Source organism: Chiloscyllium plagiosum, chromosome 3 (assembly GCF_004010195.1).
Source record: "Chiloscyllium plagiosum isolate BGI_BamShark_2017 chromosome 3, ASM401019v2, whole genome shotgun sequence".
NCBI classification, from domain to species: domain Eukaryota; kingdom Metazoa; phylum Chordata; class Chondrichthyes; order Orectolobiformes; family Hemiscylliidae; genus Chiloscyllium; species Chiloscyllium plagiosum.
In genome coordinates this window covers 67,969,803-67,989,291 of record NC_057712.1, presented here as the reverse complement: position 1 = coordinate 67,989,291, position 19,489 = coordinate 67,969,803, and the positions used below count along the sequence as shown (strand labels likewise).

The 19,489-nt window shown below is 41.1% G+C and overlaps 1 protein-coding gene across 1 annotated transcript in view; it reads left to right on the top strand.

Annotated features, from left to right (window-relative positions):
- Nucleotides 1–4,848, top strand: part of LOC122548648 (axonemal dynein light intermediate polypeptide 1-like) — a 33,076-nt gene extending 28,228 nt beyond the window's left edge. The window contains exons 5-7 of the mRNA XM_043687483.1: nt 445–623; nt 1,859–2,023; nt 4,813–4,848. Of these exons, the coding sequence (XP_043543418.1) occupies nt 445–623; nt 1,859–2,023; nt 4,813–4,848 (380 nt within the window). The remainder of the gene's footprint in view (nt 1–444; nt 624–1,858; nt 2,024–4,812) is intronic.
- Nucleotides 4,849–19,489: the final 14,641 nt, after the last annotated feature.

The following is a 19,489-nucleotide window of genomic DNA, read 5'->3' as shown; positions in this document are numbered from 1 at the left end:
TGTTGTCGTCTTGATTCTATAACATATCGATTGGCTCATGTTTCATTCTTTATAATTTCTTCGAACATAATACATTAGTTGATTTCCACTGATTTGGAACCTATTATTTGTAAATCAGTCTGACTCTGAAAATAATAGCTGCTTATTCCTGGTCGTCATACCTAAAGGTTTTTTTTCAGCTAAACAAAGTTCCAAGGATTGACCCAATTGTGCCGTAGTTGTAACCAGATTGAGATATCACTTCTTATGACTTGCATGACAGATCAAAAAGAGCTTCTACAGATCAAATTAATTTGCTACTGAGTAGAACAGGTTGTATAAAACTTAAACTTCCAAGTTTTGTTAAAATATCAATCATTATTTTTAAATTGATGGAGGTCAATGCTAAAAGTAGTGACTGTGATATTGCAGTAATAACTGCATTTGATTTAAATTATTTTACAGACGAGCTCATTAGACAGATCACCATCAACTGTCCAGAACGTGGATTATTGCTTCTTCGAATTCGTAATGAACTTCTCATGACTCTTGAAACTCATGAGACATTGTATGAAAGTAGTGTTGCGTTTGGTTTGAGGAAGGCTCTGCAAGGGGATCTCGAAAAGATTCATCTCCGAAACCGTGTAAGTTGCTACCACAAAGGCCATGTGTGAAACTTAAACTATGTGATGGGAGCCTTAGTCATTGACTGAAGAATTGGCATCAGCCCTGTGCTGTCACCTTTTGGGAACAGCCACCATATTAGGTGGCAATGTGACAAGGCTCTGAACTGGGTATTATTTGACTGTGGGTTGGGAGGTTTGTCCATGAGCTGCAGTCACTGAACCACTCTCAGGATCACGATTAACCAGTTGGGACTACTTAAAGACAATTAAAGGCCAATGAATAATGTCACCACATTTGCATAATATATAATGCCTATTAAAAATATTACAATTGAGGTATTGGGCCATTCTGGATTGGGGAGATACCATGAAAATGATCAAGACAACTTAACTACTGATCATGATAAACCACTGCCTGCAAAATGTTAAGAAATCTGAAACTTGCACCCTACCATCCACTTTCCCCTGCACTTTACAGAGGTTAAGTAAAGGAGGTAACCAACCCATTTTTCAAGAGTTGAGTTGATCATTTAAAAATTATCATGAAGCTATGATAATATATCTCAGAATTAACAACTCTTTCAACATTATTCCTTGCTGGACAGGTTTTCTGACCTAAGCAGGAAATCCAATAGCTAAAGGGGGTTAAGAACTGCTAATTACAGGAGGTAACTGGCTTTTATTTCCCTTTTAGAGTCAGCTTACCTGCTTCCAGCTCTCACCTACCTCCAATCTCTCCATCACTGCCACCAACTCCCATTCCACTTTCACTCTCATACTGATCTGTCAATTTCCCAATCGAGTTCCCAGAAAGCTCTTCCACTCTCCTCCATTATTGACCATTCTAATCTGCACCCTGAGACATTAATCTCTACTTCCCAGCTGTGTCCCGGTGCCAAAGGCCAACCCAACTGAGAGCGAGACAGCCTCAGTCTGCAGCAAAATCATCTGAACTGACTATCAGTATTATGGGCCTCCTCAGGGTTTATGACTGGGCCATGAGAATTTTGTTGCAAAAAATTCCACTCTAGCAAGTATTTGTAGTGAACTCATGCATAAATCTATGGATTCTGTCAGTATTCTTTGAGTTTACAGAGTAACAGAGAAATATTTTGGCAACCTTGATGCTGGTGTCATTGTATTAACTCAACTACTTGCATATTTTATATTGAATTCTGAGTATAAATGTAGTTCTTTCTTTCCAAAACTCATAATCCAAAAGGCTAGAAAATATTTAAATTTTTTACTAATAGATACATGTACTAGAAAGAGAAAAAAGCGACCTTCAAAAGGAACTTAGTAAAATTGAAGCTAAATATGAAGCAGCTGAGAAACGAGCTGTTGAGAGGAAAATGTTAGATGACAAGAGGCATTCGGAAGAAGCATTGGCCTTTAAAAAAACAAATCAACAACTGAAGGTAAAGTTACAAGTTTTGAGTATAATTGTGCAGAGGTATCCCTGGAAAATATCTGTGCTTTTATGCTGCCATGCATGGATTGTTATATTAAGATGGTGTCTTTTAAGAATAGTAGGTGGTGGTGCCCCGATAGCCAAGGGTAACTTCAAAGATAGTATATCTCTTCAATCCATCTATTTTTTACTATAGACACTTCCAGTATGCCACAAAAGGGTCCCTGTGTCTGCTTTTTCTAATTTAGCGTATTTACCTATTTTTCTCATCAACTTGGTCAGAGATGTTATTACACACCTCTGGAGCATGTGGGATTTGAATCCAGGTCTCTCAGTCGAAGGATACGCCCATTTATTTTTTATTTAAATGGTTTACCCACTGCACCTGTCCACAACCTCAAGTGATCGTTAATGACTGATTTACAGATGGTGGCTGGGATGCCGATTTTGACGCCTATCAGGCTTGGGTGTGAGTAGAAGGTGAGCTGAGCACATACCATATTGTGGGAGTGTGTAAAATCCAGCCCTGTATATTGATGAAAAAGCACCATGGACCATCAATTATCAGTGAAGAGAGATTATCAATAAAATGAAAAGGTGAGCTAATAGAATGTCACCTGTAGGTGAGGAAGAGGCTCATTCCACACAGGAAGCACAGTAGTGTTAGCAGTGTGGGCTGGTGTTGAGCAATTAAGAAGGAATTCTTTTGAGTCTCACCCAATGCCACAAACCCTGATCTCACACTCTCACAGATACCAGTTCCTCAGCACTGGGGACGACATGTAGTCCCAGCAATGGCTATCAGTGGTGCTGCTGGTATCACAGAACTGCTGGCCAATCCAATTAACTAGCATCTCTCCCAGGTGCAACTTCCTTTCAAAAAGGGGGTTGACAGGTGGAGAAGAAGGCATTTAGCACACTTGCTTCATTGGTCAGAGCATTGAGCAAAGGAATTGAACATCATGTTGCGACTGTACAGAACATTCATAAGAACATTCATTTGTAGGTTGCAGGTATCACTGGCTAGTCACCATTAATTGACCACCTTGGCTCAGTGGTTAGTACTGCTTCCTCAAAACGGTAGATACCTGGGTTCAATTTCAGCCTCGGGTAACTGCCTGTGTGGAGTTTGCACATTCTCCCCGTATCTGTATGGGTTTCTTCTCATGGCCCAAAGATGGGTGGATTAGTCGTGGTAAATTGCTCCATAGTTTCCAGGGATGTGCAGGTTATGTGCATTAGCCATGGAGAATGCAGGATTACTTGGGGGTGGGCTGCTCTTCAGATGGTTGGTGTGGACTTCAATGGACTTTCATACTGTAGGGATTCTATGATTCTTAGTTGCCCTTGAGAAGGTGATGGAGAGCCTTCTTGGACTGCTGCAGTCCACCTGCTGTGGGTCAACCCACAATGCCCTTAGGGAGGGAATTCCAGGATTTTGACCCAACGATAGTGAATGAATGGTGATATGTTTCCAAGTCAGGATGGTGAGAGGCTTGGAGGGGAACTTGAAGGTGGTGTTGTTCCCATGTATCAATTGCCCTTGTCCTTCTAGATGGAAGTAATCATGGGATTAGAAATGCTGTCTGAGGACCTTTAATGAATTTCTGCAGTGCATCTTTAATAGCTAATTAAAGGGACACCAGAAAGGTGCTAATATCATCTTCTAATTTTAATTGTATACGTTAATTCATCTACTCACATTTCTGAATTTGATTACTTCCGCACACCCAAGCCCATAATTATGTTATTATTCTTGAATCTAGAATATTAAATCTAGAGAAAAAATATAAACTGTTGGAGATGGTCAGATTTGTTCAGAACAGTATCTTTTAAAATTATGACAATTGGTGAGACTTTATGCCAAAGTAAATATGGTGGAATGTAAATAAAGATATGAGACAGGAATTGGTGAGGGTCTGAGCTGAGTACGTGTGTAATTTCCTGCTTCTGGTTGTACACTTTCGTCACTACTCTCCCCCTCCCCAGGAAAAAAAACATTTCCTGAAGTTTGCATCAGAGATGGAAAAGTTGTCAACCTGTAAAGTGGTATCTTGTTAGGATTATTAAAATGCTAAGTAAGTCATTGATCAGTTTTGAGGCCCCCACCACTCCCATTCTTTTTGCATAGCGCTGGGAATTCAGCAGCCCAGGGAAGAGACTGAAGGTAGCCTTTTGGTGGCAGACCAGACAGCCAATGGTTCAGGAGATCTCTGAGCACATCACATCTCTATACCTTAACCTACCCGAACACAGCCTCAGCCATAGATTGTCAGATGAAAAGATTCCCCCGCCATACTATTGGTCAGCCTGTTGAGGATTAAGTAGTAAAGTGGAAGACAGGGCCTGGTGATACAAAGTAAGACTACTCAATATGGCCTGTAATGAATTTCTACACATTTTGGTTACTGTCTTGCTTAAGCATATTTTATTTGATGACAGAAAAACACATCTGAGAAAGCTGTATGCATTGTTAAAATGGGATTTGCCTGATTTTGATGTCAATTTTATTTAACCTAGAATATATATAACCCTCATGATGTGACAAGGTCCATTGATGATAAGCATGACCTTAACCTACTCATTGACCAATCTGGATGGTCTGTCCAATTGCTGTTTTCAACATGGTGGAGGGTTTGAATATGCATTGTCACACTGAAATTGAGTTCTGGGCCCAAATGCAAAATCCTGGCAATAGTCCTGTTGGAACAAAATACTTTATATTTTCTACAGTTTTTATGTATAAAATGTTTTCATACTTTTTCTTGCATAAGAAGTTTTTTTTCTTTAACATAGCTACAACTTGAAGGTGTCATAACTTACAGAAGGTGAATTGCGTCCTGCTCTGACTCCTTACCTCTGAAGGTGGCATTACCTTTAATGCACCTTTCATCAGTAGTTCTGTGGTTAATGCCTGACAAGTGAAGAAAGAAGAAAATTACATATGTATTAATGTTGCATAAATATAGAAATTAAAATTCTCAAATTCAATTTTCATAAATTAATGTTTACCATAATTTTTTTTAATTAAACATAGATATTGTGAATGTTGGTTTATCATCTTAATAAAATGGTGAATGATGTGTTGCTTTAAGTAACAATAAAATGAAAATCAAACAATAATAGAAATTGCTGAAGAAACTCAGCAGGTTTGACAGCATCTCTGAAAGAGAAAGAGAATTAACATTTCGAGTCTAGTGATCCTTCTTCAGAACTGAAAATTAGTTGTCTTTTAATTATTAATCTTTGGGAAGCAGACACCACCAACAACACTGGCACTGGCCACTTCTAGTTGCTGAGGGGAAGTGGTTGTGGGGATTGGTATGGATTACTAAACCGCTCAAGAAGACAGTTAAGAGTCATGATATTGGTATGGAATAGAATCAGTAATATTGGTCAGTTTGCTTTTCTAAAGGATATGTGAAGACCAGTTAAGTTTTTTCAACAACTTCACACACTTTTTTGCTAACTTTTTCTGATACAGCTTTACTTTTCATTTTTCTAAGAATTGAACTCAAATTATAATATGCCAAAGTGAGGTATAAGCTATAATTTTCTGCATTCTTGATCCATGCTTGTGAATTAGTAGTTCAGTAACAAAATCTGTACATTACCTTATGAATATATGGAAATGACATACAGGAAAGAAAAGTTTCTGGTTTATTGAAGCCCACACTGTCATTGTGCATTGCAGGTATAGTTATATCCCCATTATAATTATACTACACGCAGAGGCCATGTAACAAGCTTGTCCCAAAACTATAATGTTTGCTATTCATTCATGACATTTGCATCGTTGCTGGTCTGGCATTTATTGCTTATCCCGAGTTGCCCTTGAACATGTGATAGTGTGGTATCTTCTTGAGTTGCTGCAGTCAAATCACTGAATGTAAAACTAAAATGTAAACCTAAAATCCAGGAACACTGGAACCATTATCCCAGCAAAACTGAAGGAACAGTGATATATTTCCAAGACATGATGGTAGATGTCTTGAAGGGGAACTTGCAGGTGATAATGTTCTCCTGAATTGGCTGGTTTTGTGACACCAAATGGTGGCAGTCATGGGTATGGAAGATACTGGCTAAAGAGCCTTGGCGAATTTCTGCAATTGCATCTAGTACACACTGATGCCACTGAGCTAATGTTGGAGTTAATGTTTGCGGATCGGTCAAATGGGCAGCTTTGTCCTGGAAGGTATCAAGTTTCCTGAGTGCTGTGTGGAGCTGTATTCCCGAGGTGTGTGGAGAGTATTTCTGCACACCCCTGACTTGTTCTTCATAGTGATGAGTAGCTTTGAGCATCAGGAGATAAGTTACTTGCTGAAGGATTCCTAGCCCCTAACATACTTTTGGAACCACAATATTTAAATATGTAGTCCAGTTCAGCTTCTGGTAAGTTGTAACCTCAGGCTTCAGAGAGTGGGAGATTCATCCGTGGTAATACTATTGAACATCAAGAGGCAATGGTTAGAATATTTCTCTTGACAGAGATGGTCATTGTCTGGCACTTGTGTGTGGAGAATTTTACTTGCCACTTGTCTGCCCAAACCTGGGTCTTGTCCAGGTCACAGTGCATTTAGACAGGGATTGCTTCTATATCTGAGGAGTTGCAGATAGTGCTGAACATTAAGCAAACATCCCATGTCTGACCTAAAGGCAGAGCAAGGTCATTGATGAAGGAGCTGAAGATAGTTGGGCCTAAGACACAACCTTGAGGAAGTCTGAAGTGATGTTCTGGGACTGTGATGACTGACTTTCATCAATCACAACTATTTTTCTTTGTGTCATGTATAACTTGAACCAATGGAGAGACTTCCCCCTGATTCCCGTTGACTCAGCATTTGCTAGAGCTCCTAAATGCCACACACAATCAAATGCAGTCTCAATGTTAAGGGCAGTTATTCCCACGTCACGTCTGAACTTCAGCTCTTTTGTCCAAACTGAGTGTTGGTGATCGAGTTATCGCTATACAAGTTTAATAGCACTATTTGTGACCCCTTCCATCACTTTACTGATTGAAAGTAGACTGATGGGGTTAGGAATTAACTGAGCTGAATTTATCCTGTTTCCTGTGTACAGGGCAAACCTGAGGAAATTGCAGACAGATGTCAATGTTGTAGTGGTACTGAAGCAGTTTGGCTAAGGGTACAGCTAATTGGGGAACTTTTATAAGAGTGAATTAAATTGGCTGAAGACAGGCATCACATTAAAATGCTGTAAATGCCTAAACTGTAGAAAATTGGAAGCAATATTATAAGTTCCTAGGCTAAACACCATGCAAAGTATACAGACTCTTGATGTTAAAAATTAAACAGAAAGGGCTGATCAAACTTAGCAGGTCTCACAGTATCTGTGAAGAGTTAACATTTCGGTCAAAACTGAAGAGGGCAGGAAAAGTGATGTGAATAATGCTGTAGTAAAAGGAGAAGGAAATTCAAATAGTACAGATGTGAATGTTTCCCAAGTGCTAGAGCCAAAGAAAGTGCTCACGGTAGTACAGAAAAGAGTTTGATGCAGAGTATGTATTAAAAGCAGAAAATAGGTCACCTCTACTGAGAGAAAACTTATGCAAACTAGATAATAGTTGGGGTGGAAGGGGTGGTGTGGGGTTAGGCTGTATTAATAAGGGAGGACAGCCAGAGTTCATGGTTGGATGTTGTGGAACATGAGTTCTGTCGTGAAGGCTGCAAAATGCCGAAGTAGAAAATGAGGTGCTGTTTCACCAACTTGTGTTGGGCTTTACTGGAACACTGCAGGAGCCTAGGAAAGAAATATTAGCATGACAGCAAGATGGTGTATCGAAATGCAACCCAACCAGAGGGTTGGGGTTATTCTTACAGACATAACATTGTACTGATAATTGAAACAGCATAGATGTTTTGCATAGCAGTCACCCAGTCTGTGTTTGGTTTCAACAATATAGAGGAGACAGCATTGTGAGTAGCAAATATAATAGATTAGAAAGAACACTTAAATCACTGCTTTATAGGAACATGTGTTTGAGGCCTTGGACATTGAGGAAGGAGGAGGTAAAGGGGCAAGTGTTGTACATTTTGCAACTGCATGGGTAAAAGCGACGGGTGGGTGAATAGATGTTGAGCGTGTTGGAGGTATGAACAAGGGTTTCATGGAAGGAACATTTCTTGTGGAATGCTGCCAGCGGAGAGGACAGGAAGAGACATTTGGTTGTGTCATCCCTAAGGAGGTGTGGAAATAGTGGAGGATGATCCTTTGATATGGAGGCTGTTGGGATGGATAATAAGGACAAGGGAATGCTATTGTTGTTTTGAGAACAGGAGATGGGTCAGAAGGGCTGAAGGCCCTGACAATCACAGTGATGGAGCAGGTTGGAAGTGGAAATTTGAGGAAAAAGAAAGACATACTGAAAGTACTGCTACATCATTGAACTGTCACACCAAAGAGAGCAAAACTGGGAGAATATAATAGAGTCCTTACAGGACTCAGGATGTGATGAAGTTTCATCAAGGTTAAGGTAGGTGTTCAGAGCTTACATTTTCAGCATTTCAACTGGATGTTGCCAGGTCTCAGACCTTTCTATTCCCAATGCCTTCACCCATTTCTTGATTTCAAATGATGCAAATTCAATTAAGTGAATCTTGGCTTCTATGATTTTGGCAGACATAGAAGACATGGGATGGATATTAGTGTAAGAAGTGATAAACTGGAGCTAATTATGGGGAATATGGATAAGGGGATGGAGAAGTGAGGAGCCCAAACTGAAGCCAGAGGTGAACTTGAAAATCAGAACCAGATACTAGGAAGGATGGATTTTTAAAATTCATTCATGGGATGAGGGCATCACTGGCTACACCAGCATTTCTTGTCCATCACTAATTGTCCAGGGGTCAGTTAAGAGTTCATCACATTGCCATAGATCTGGAGTCACATGTCAGCCAGATCAGGTAAGGATAGCAGCTTCCCTTTCCTAAAGGACATTAATGAACCAGATGGGCGTTTCCCCCCGCTAAATCAGCAATGGATTCACGGTCATCACTAGACTCTTAATTTCAGATTTTTATTGAATTTAAATTCCACCATCTGCTGTGATAGAATTCGAACCAAGGTCTCTGCAACATTACCTAGGTCTCTGGATTAATAGTCCAGTGATAATACCAGTAGGCCATCACCTCCTCTGCCATGGGTGAGAGCAGAAAGTGAGGAAATGAATCTAGAGTGTGCAAGTGTGCAGAGGATGTGAGTATATAATAAATAAATATTACAATATGAATATATAAATTTCTGCAAAGTAATTACTTTCTGGTTTATACCTCTGATTAAGTGTATTAAATGAGGAATAATGTCATATATCTTCGAAACAATCAGCTTGCTAAAAGTCAACATTTTTAAAGATTTTAAAATGAATGTCTTCTGTGTTCTTCACATTTGAGAATGTCTTCTCAATTCCGGTGGCTTTCCTGCTATTTACTGCTTCTGCTTGCCATTTACTATTTTATACCTAAAGTTTTAGGCCATTTCAAATTTCCACATCATTAATTACATCCTTGCTCAACAGGGTGGTATAATGCATTACTGTCGTTGATACGACTACATCAGACATGTCCACTAAAAGGTCCACAACTGTGAATTTGGAAATTTGTACAGCAAAGCTTTAGTTTTAAACAAGATCGAAAATTAGTTTCTTACACAACCATTGCTGAAAGTGCCTCATAGAAAAGCAACAGTTATTAAATATCGATACATATTAAAGTAGACTGGGATAAAAGATACTTGAAGAAAGTGAGGACTGCAGATGCTAGGGATCAGAGTCAAGAGTGTAGTGCTGGAAAAGCACAGCAGGCCAGGCAGCATCTGAGGAGCAGGAGAATCGACGTTTCGGACAAAGGCCTTTCTTCAGGAATGACGCTGTGAGCTGAGGGGGTGTTGAGATAAATGGGAGCAGGGTAGGGCTGGGAGGAAAGTAGCTGAGAGTGCGAAAGGTAAATGGAGGTAACGGTAATGGTGACAGGTTGGAGAAAAGGGTGGAGCGGACAGGAGGGAAGGAAGATGGACAGGTATGATGGGTCATGAGGGCGGTGCTGAGTTGGAACTTTGGAACTGGGGTAAGGTGGGATGGGGAAATGAGGAAACTGGTGAAATCCAGAATGATGTCGTGGGGTTGGAGGGTCCCGAGGCGGAAGATGAGGCATTCTTCTTCCAGGCATTGGATGGTTAGGGGGTGGCGATGGAGGGGGCCCAGGACCTGCATGTCCTTGGTGGAGTGGAGAGGGAGTGAAAGTGTTCAGCCACGCGCTAGTGGGATTGGTTGGTACGGATGTCCCGGAGATGTTCTCTGAAACGCTCTACAAGTAGGTGTCCTGTCTCACCAGTGTAGAGGAGACTGCATCAGGAGCAGTGGATACAGTAAATGACATTTGTGGAAGTGCAGATGGATGTGGAAGGCTCCTTTGGGGCCTTGGACAGAGGTGAGGGGGGAGGTATGGGCACAGGCTTTGAAATTCCTGTGGTGGCAAGGGAAGGTGCCTGGAGGGGAGGGTGGGTTGGTGGGGGGCATGAACCTGACAAGGGAGTCGCAGAGGGAATGTTCTTTACGGAAGGCAGATAGGGGTGGAGAGGGAAATATATCTCTGGTGGTGGGGTCCATTTGTAGGTAACGGAAATGGCGGAGGATAATGTGATGTATATGGAGATTAGTGGGATGGAAGATGAGGACTAGGACAGTTCTGTCATTGTTGTGGTTGGAGGGGTGGAGTTCGAGGGCAGAGGTACAGGAAGTGGATGAGATGTGCTGGAGGGCATCGTCGACCATGTGGGAGGGAAAACTGCGGTCTTTAAAGAAGGAGGCCATTTGGTGTGTTCTGTGTGGAATTGATCCTCCATGGAGCAGATGCGGCAGAGGCGGGGGAATGGGAATAAGGGAAAGCGTTTTTACAGGAGGCAGTGTAGGAGGAAATATAGTCCATGTAGCTGTGGGAGCCACTGGGTTTGTAGAAGATGTCGGTGTTGATTTGGTCAACATTGATGGAGATGAAGAGGTCCAGGAAGGGGAGGGAGGTGTCTGAGATGGTCCAGGTGAAATTAAGGTTGGGGTGGAATGTGTTGGTGAAGTGAATGAACTGTTCAACCTCCTTGTGGGAGCACGAGGTGGCGCCAATCCAGTCATCAATGTAATGGCAGAAAAGGTGGGGAATGGTGCCAGTGTAACTGCTGAACATGGACTGTTCCACATAACCCATAAAGAGACAGGCATAGCTGAGGCCCATGCGGGTGCCCATGGCTATCCCTTTTGATTGGAGGAAGTGGAAGAATTCAAAGGAGAAATTATTGAGGGTGTGGACCAGTTCGGCCAAACGAATGAGAATAAAAGATACTTGGTACAGTCATATTCATATCAAACTATTATCATTGCAAGCCTGCTACTTGCTTGAAAATTCTCTTTTGAAACGTAGGGGTTGTAAACTTGTGACTGAGAATTCAGCAGCTCTAAGGCACCAGTAGTTGAATACTTTGAGGCTTCTTCAGTTAGATAGAGTAGAACAGATTCTCAGAAGGATTGCAGGCTCCTTTATTTCACTTTAATGGCACTGCAGGTTATAGTCCTTGACAGCCTGGCTGGTTACATCAGTGCTCAGTTGGTTTGCCTTTTTCTCCTCTACCTGTCATTATGAAGGCCACACATTTAATTTTATCTTGAATTTGCATTTGAATAATTATGGAGACTTGGATTGTTTTGTTGAGGTCAATAAAAGGACACATTTTTCAACAAGGCGTTTCTTGAAAGGCACATGTCTTATGAAATTCCTATGGCATGATATGTAGGAATCTGGAAGAGCCAAGCACATATAAGTTGACATTTTTATTGGCCTCTTCTTCACAAGGATTTAATGCAGATTTGTAAAATGTGTCAGCCAAATGCTGGGAAAACCGTAAAATAAATCAAGCCAGCACTTCTAATTCCTGTACTGAAATTTGAGGAATTATTGAGTATGGTGATAGGAGCTGGTGTAGAACCCTTACCAAAAATGAAAGTAGGACACCAGTGCTGTTTTGAATATGGCCATTTAATTCTCAGATGCCATATGCTTGAGGACAATTACTGTTAAGGTAGTGTTTTGAAATTAGCCCTGTTCTTCATGCAAGATGGATTACCATTGGACATCCTGTTGCATAAAAGTTTGAACTTTATGTCTAGATATTTCACGAAGTTATGAGTTTTCTGGGAAGAACATTTAAAGTCTTCAGCATACCAACTGCAGACATGAAGGACTTGAGAATGTTGTTGTCAAATCTTCAAAATGATGATCAAGGCGCGCTGTCATAAGAATGCTCATGATTGAAACAACAGACAGAAATTTGTTGTTTGCCACCTGAGATTCATCCATTGAGTCTATTGAGTTTGGTTCTTTTTAATTAGTTGGAGACACAAGAAAAGAGATTCTCTGAAGCTCGTCAAAGAAAAGCTTTTAGAGCAGAAAGATGAACCCTCCATGTTAGACTATTCAAACATTTTTTGGGAGTGGCTCATGGGAGCCTGCATAATAGCTCAAGAACATGTTAGAGCATTGCAGACAACCGTGAAGAAATGGGCCAACAAGCTTGACATATCCTGAACATTTCAACCAAAGGATGATCCCTTAGTATTATTGCCTTTACAGTGTGAATGTTTGAAACCACAGTTCAGTGGATCATATAGGATTGGCAAAGCAATTTGTTTGTTTGACATCCCAGATACCCAGAAGAGGAATCGGCTGTTCAGATCAATATATTCAAATAATATCACATAATCAAGCAGAGTCAGTTTTGCGCCTCTTTATCTAACACTGGCAATGGAGGTAGTCCAGAGAAGCTTTATTAGGTTGATAGAAGGGTATAGAGGGACATATGAGATTGTATCGGTTGGGCCCGTACTCATTGGAATTTAGAAAAATGAATTTGGATGACCTTATTGAAACACACAAGACTCGTAGTGGATTTGACAGGGTGGTTGCTAAATGGTTGTTTCCCTTATTGGACAGTAAGACCAGAGGCCATCATTTCAGAAAAGGGTGTCACACGTTTTAAGTAAGAGATGAAGAGGATATTTTCTCTCACAGGGTTGTGATATTCTTTACCACAGAGGTCTGTCGAGCTGGGTCATAAAGTATTCAAGGCTAAGATTTTGAGTTTTTTTAATTAGTAAGGGAATCGAGGGATATTTGGAACTGGAAGGAAAGTGGAGTTGAATATTATTAGAATAGCCATGATCTAATTCGGTGGTGGAGCAAACACAATGGGCTGAATGGCCTACTTCTGCTCCTAGATTTTATGGTGTTATGGTCACCACTGGGACGTGAATCAGCAAGCATGGTACGTCAGGTGGTAACAACAGTGGAGAATGAAAGGTCTAATGAGAATGAGGCAGAAGGAGGACTAGACAATTTTCAAATTAATCCATGTGCTGTCAGGTTAGCTGACAATGAACTATTAGGGAAGCTTATACATCATGCCTTCTTATTTAGGTGCAGTGGAATGAGAAAACCCAGTAAAGCTGCTCAGAATCTAAACAAGTGTGTAAAGATAAACCAAGGTGTACATGTTTAACCAGGATTGATATAGATGTAGAAGAACCCTCTCCTATGTATTACAAAACACAGGCTTCTCATTTAGATCCAGAGAAATACGTCAAGGTAAAAGTAGAAACCAATGTATATTAGAATACTATCTAACTGATTTAAGTCAAAGTAGCTGTAGTTCCCCAATTGTGCTAGTTTCTAAACTTGATGGTTCACTTGATTCTGCGTAGACTGCAGAAAGATCAAAGCAGTGATAAAGACCAATTCTTATCCAATTCTTTGCTTGGAAGACTGTCAACAGAGTTGGCAGCACCAGATTTCTTACTAAACCAGATGAGTTAAAGGGATAGGTTTGTTTGACATTCAAAGCTAAACACACAATAGCCTTTTTCATATTAGTTGGTCTTTTCCAATGCAGAGTGATGCCACTTTGGCTGAAAAATGTCCTAAACAATTTCCAAAGACTGATGAATCAAGACAATATTCCAAACTTGGTGACACTCTGTATATATTGAGACTTGGAAGGACAAACTTATTAAAAATAGAAATACTACTTAGAAAATTAACCGATTTAGTGCTTAGCCTTGCCAAAAGTGCATTTTCAAAAGTGTGGGTCATTACATAGGGTAAGTAGTAGAGGAAGAACAAGTGCTATCATGAAGAGCAGAAGTATGCGCTTCCATTACATCGCCTGCTCCTGAAACTAAATGAGAAACTAAGATTCTTGGGCATGTGTAGTTTCTGTTGATGGGTTATATCAAACCTCAGCACTACTGTTGCTCCAGTGATTTGCTGGAGAAGAAAGTTAGTTAAGGTAGCTTGATCAGGGGATTGCCAAGCAGCTTTTGAGAGACTGCAAAACGTTTTGATCAATGAACTTATGTTGATTGCCCCTTATTTTACTAAAGTGAACACGGGAACAAAGAAAGAAGAGTATGCCATTCGACCATTTGAGCTTGCTCTGCCTTTTAATGGGATCATGACTGACCTGATTTTAACCTCAACAGCACATTCCTGCATATCCATGAGAGATTCTTGACTTTTAAATGTTATGCAAGACTATCTGCCACTACATTAAGAATATTTCAAGATTTTGCATTTACTCTCTTTTGAGGAATGGAATTCCAAAGACTCAGCTCTCTGAAAGAAAAAGAATATTTCCTCATTTCTTCTAAATGGGCAACCTCTTTATTTTTAAACTATGACTTCTAGTTCTAGATTGTCCAACAAATGGAAATATCCTTTCAACATCCACCCAGTCAAGTGCCCTTAGGATCTTGTATGTACCAATTCAGTCACCTCTGACTCTCCAAAAAATACAGGCCTAACCTGCCTAATGTTTCCTCACAAGGCAATCCACTCATTCCAGGTGCTGTCTAGTAAAACTTCTTTCAACTGTTTCCAACACACTAACATCCTTCTATTATGGTGACCAGAAATGTATATGGCACTCTAGATGCAGACTCACCAATGCATTATATGACTGAAGCACAACCTCCCTACTCTTGCATTTAAATCCCCTTGCAATAAAGCATCAATTTCTATTAGCTTTCCTGATTACTTGCTGTAGCTACATACTAACCTTCAATGAGGCATGCATGAGGATACCAGTTCTCTCTGCATCTTAGACTTTTGAAATCTCTCCATTTAGATCATATGATTCTTTTTTATTCATTCTATCAAAATGGACAATTTCACAATCTTCCACATTGTACTCCATTTGGCAGATCTTTGTCCACTTACTTAACCTATCCATATTCCTTTGTAGGCTCATTCTGTCCTCTTCACAAATCACTTTCCTCTTTATCTTTGGGTCATAGGCAAATTTAGGTAGCAATTGCTGCTGATGCCTTTGAGGTAGGTGCATCCTTATTGCAAGATCATGAGTTGGCACAATTAAATGAACATTAAATGAGTTACTTTTGAATGTTGAAACAACCCGAAAATTGTTCCTGGTGCTTAAATATTTTGAAGTCTGTGTCATAGCTACAGGGAGACATTGGTTTATTCTGATCAAATCCCCTGAGCCCTTGTAGAAAAACTTAAAAAAAAACAAAATGCTAGGCTTCTTCAGTGGAGTTCCATATTTTAGCTTCACTATTTAACAACAATTGTTCACATGGTGGAGGGGAAAAATGTAACTGCCAATGCTTTAAGAATGTAACTTTGTTTGAATTATCTAAGTATCCAGAAGTGTGTGAGAAAACCTATATACAGGGTAGATAATAGTGGGGAGAAAGGCAAATAGGAATGAGTGGATACATATATCTTAATTCTTAAAATATATTTTGTTTTTGCCAACTCTTTATCATAAAAAAAATTTAAAATGGCTTTATCTTTTTTGCAAGGTTGGAGGTGTTATGAAGGCTTCATATTCAATATTGTTTGTGGACTTGAGTTTAAAGGATTGTGGATACCTAGCTTTACCTTAAATAGGCTTTTAACAAGTAACTTATCTTGTGATAATTGCTTGTTTACGTATACCTGGAGTTTCATCTGTCTTGGAAATTGTTTGTTTGGATTTTTCAGTTGAGTAGAGAAGGATAAGAACTTCCCTGTCCAGCTCTCCTGTTTCTAGAAAAAAAAACTTGTTCTGGGTTCAGTGCAGTAATTAGAGCTCTGCCCCATTTTGAACCCTGACCATCCTCCTGAAGAGTACTGCAAAGAATCCTCAAGAGTGGGTTTTTTGAGCAAGCAGCATCAGCAAAGATCACAGAAACATCTGCCTGTATTTGTTGACATTTGTTTTGACAAGAACCTCACTCTTGTTTTAATTTACCTTGTACCAGTTCAAACTGGTTTCAGATGCTCAACAGTCTGCGTTCCAACACCAGAATCAAACATAGGATGATGGCAACATCTATGGACAGGGACACATTGACCCAAGTGCTTGTACTACCTGGGATTCTTACTCCACATACCTACGTCCTTCCTGATGGCAGCAGCGGGAATGGTGAGAGTGCAGAACTGGGGGCTGCTTGGATGGTAAATTTGCCTGTTAAATACTTACCACATGAATAGGCAGAGCGAAGACTCAACAGGAACGAAAGTGGACATGGGGACTGCTGATTACGTGAACTGATATATTCGGGATGTGGCGGAACCTGAGACACTACATGTGGTAGTGTCGAGGGTGTGGTGCTGGAAAAGCACAGCAGGTCAGCCAGCATCCGAGAAACAGGAGAGTTGACAGGAGAGACTACACGTGTAGTGTCTCCCACCTGTCCTCATCTAACCAAAAAAACAAGACACTGTGTGGAGGGCTGGTAAGGTAAGCATTTTTAAAAATTTATTCAATCTTTCTTGGCAATTTAGATCAGATGAGATAGAGGCTCGGGCAGTTGCATGCTCCTCTTGTAGGATGTGGGAAGTAACTAGAGTCCCTGTTGACTTCGCCTGTGAGAAGTGCACCCAACTCCAATTCTTCATAGACCATGTTAGGGTACTGGAATTGGAGCTGGATAACTTTGGATCATTCAGGAGGCAGAGAGGATGACAGAGAGGAGTCAAAGGGAGGCCATCACATCTAAGTTACAGGAAAAAGGTAGCTGTGTGACCATTAGAAGAAGGAAAGGGAAAAGGCAGACAGTGCAGGGACCCCGACCCCCCCAGTGGCCATCTCCCTCAACAATTAAGTATACAATTTTGGATAATGTTGGGAGGGAACAACCTACAAGGGGAAAGCCTCAGTCACCAGGTCTCTGGCATTGAGCCTGGCTCTGTGGCTCAGAAGGGAGGAGGGGCGAATAGGAGAGCGATAGTGAGATGGTGAGAGGAACAGACAGGAGATTGTGTGGTCGCGAACAAGACTCTCAGATGGTATGTTGCCTCTCGAGTGCTCGGGTCAGGGATGTCTCGGATCCAGTCTACAAGATTCTTAGGGATTGGAACCTCCTTAGTCCAAATAATTTGGATGGAGTAGATTTTGTCACGTATATCCAATCCATTGATTTTCCTTCTCCTCGGACGCTGCCTGACCTGCTGTGCTTTTCCAGCACCACAGTCTTGACTCTAATCTCCAGCATCTGCAGTACTCACTTTTGCCGACTAGAGGGGAGGCCACATTGGCTTTGGTGCTTGGCAACAAACCAGGCCAGGTGTCAGATCTTACGGTGGCAGAGCATTTCGGTGATAGTGATCACAACTCTCTGACCTTTACTATAGTCATGGAGAGGAATAGGAGCAGACAGTATGGGAAAGTATTTAATTGAGGGAGGGGGAATTACAATACTATTAGGCAGGGACTGGGGCACCTAAATTGGGAACAGATGTTCTCAGGGAAATGCACGACGGAAATTTGGAGGTCATTTATGGAGAATTTGCTGATATTGCTGGATAGCTTTGTCCCACTGAGGCAGGGAAGAGATGGTAGGGCGAAGGAACCTGGGATGACAAGGGGTGTGGAACATCTAGTCAAGAGGAAGAAGGAAGCTTAATTTAGTTTGAGGAGGCAAAGATCAGGACAGGGCTCTGGAGGATTACAAGATAGCCAGGAATGAACTGAAGAATGGACTTAGGAGAACTAAAAGGTGGCATGAAAAAGCCTTAGTGGGTAAGATTAAGAAAAACCACAAGGCATTCTACACTTATGAGAGGAACAAGAGGGTGGCAAGAGTGAGGGTAGGGCCGATCAGAGATAGTGGAGGGAACTAGTGACTGGAGTAGCAAGAGGTAGGGGGGAGCTTAATGAATACTTTGTTTTAGTATTCAGTACTGAGAGGGACCTGTTTGTAAGGACAGTGTGAAACAGGCTGATATGCTCGAATTGATTGATGTTAAGAAGGAGGATGTGCTGAACGTTTTGAAAAACATAAGGGTAGAGAGGTCTCTGGGCCAGAGAGGATATACCCAAGGTTCCTACAGGAAGCAAGGGAAGAAATTGCTGTGCCTTTGAGAATGATCTTCGCGTTCTCACTGTCCACTGGAGTTCTGCCAGATGATTGGTGGGTGGCAAATATTATTTCCTTGTTCAAACAAGGGAATAGGGATAATCATAGGAATTACACAGCAGTCAGTCTTATGTCTATGGTGGGCAAATTATTGGAGAGGATTCTGGGAGACGAGATTTATGATTACTTGGAAAACTACAGTTTGATTAGAGATAGTCAGTATGGCTTTGTTAGGGGCAGGTCATGTCTCACAAGCCTTATTGAATTCTTTGAGGATGTGACAAAACACATTGATGAAGTTAGAGCAGTGGATGGATTTTAGCAAGGTGTTTGATAAGGTTCCCCATGGTAGGCTTTTTAAGAATGTAAAGAGGCATGGGAGACAGGGAAATTTGGCTGTTTGGATACAGAATTGACTGGCCTATAGAAGACAGAGGGTGGTAGTAAATGGAAAGTATTCAGCCTGGAGCTCGGTGACCAGTGGTGTTCCGCAGCGTTCTGTTCTGGGACCTCTGCTCTTTGTGATTTTTATAAGTGTCTTGGATAAGGAAGTGGAAGGGTGGGTTAGTAAGTTTGCTGATGACACAAAGGTTGGTGGAGTGGTTGTGGAGGGCTGTTGTAGGTTGCAACGGCATATTGACAGGATGCAGAACTGGGCTGATTAGTGGCAGATGGAGTTCAACCTGGAAAATTGTGAAGTCATTCATTTTGGTAAGGTTGAATTTAAATATAGCATACAGGGTTAAAGAGAGGATTCTTGGCAATTTGGAGGAACAGACAAATCTTGGGGTCCATGTCCATGATCCCTCAAACTTGCCAGCCAGGTTGATAGGGTTATCAAGAAGGCTGAAAATGTGTTGCTGGAAAAGCGCAGCAGGTCAGGCAGCATCCAAGGAGCAGGAGAATCAACGATTCGGGCATGAGCCCTTCTTCAGGAATGAGGAAAGTGTGCCAAGCAGGCTAAGATAAAAGATAGAGAGGAGGGACTTAGGGGAGGGGCGTTGGAAATGCGATAGGTAGAAGGAGGTTAAGGTGAGGGTGATAGGCCGGAGT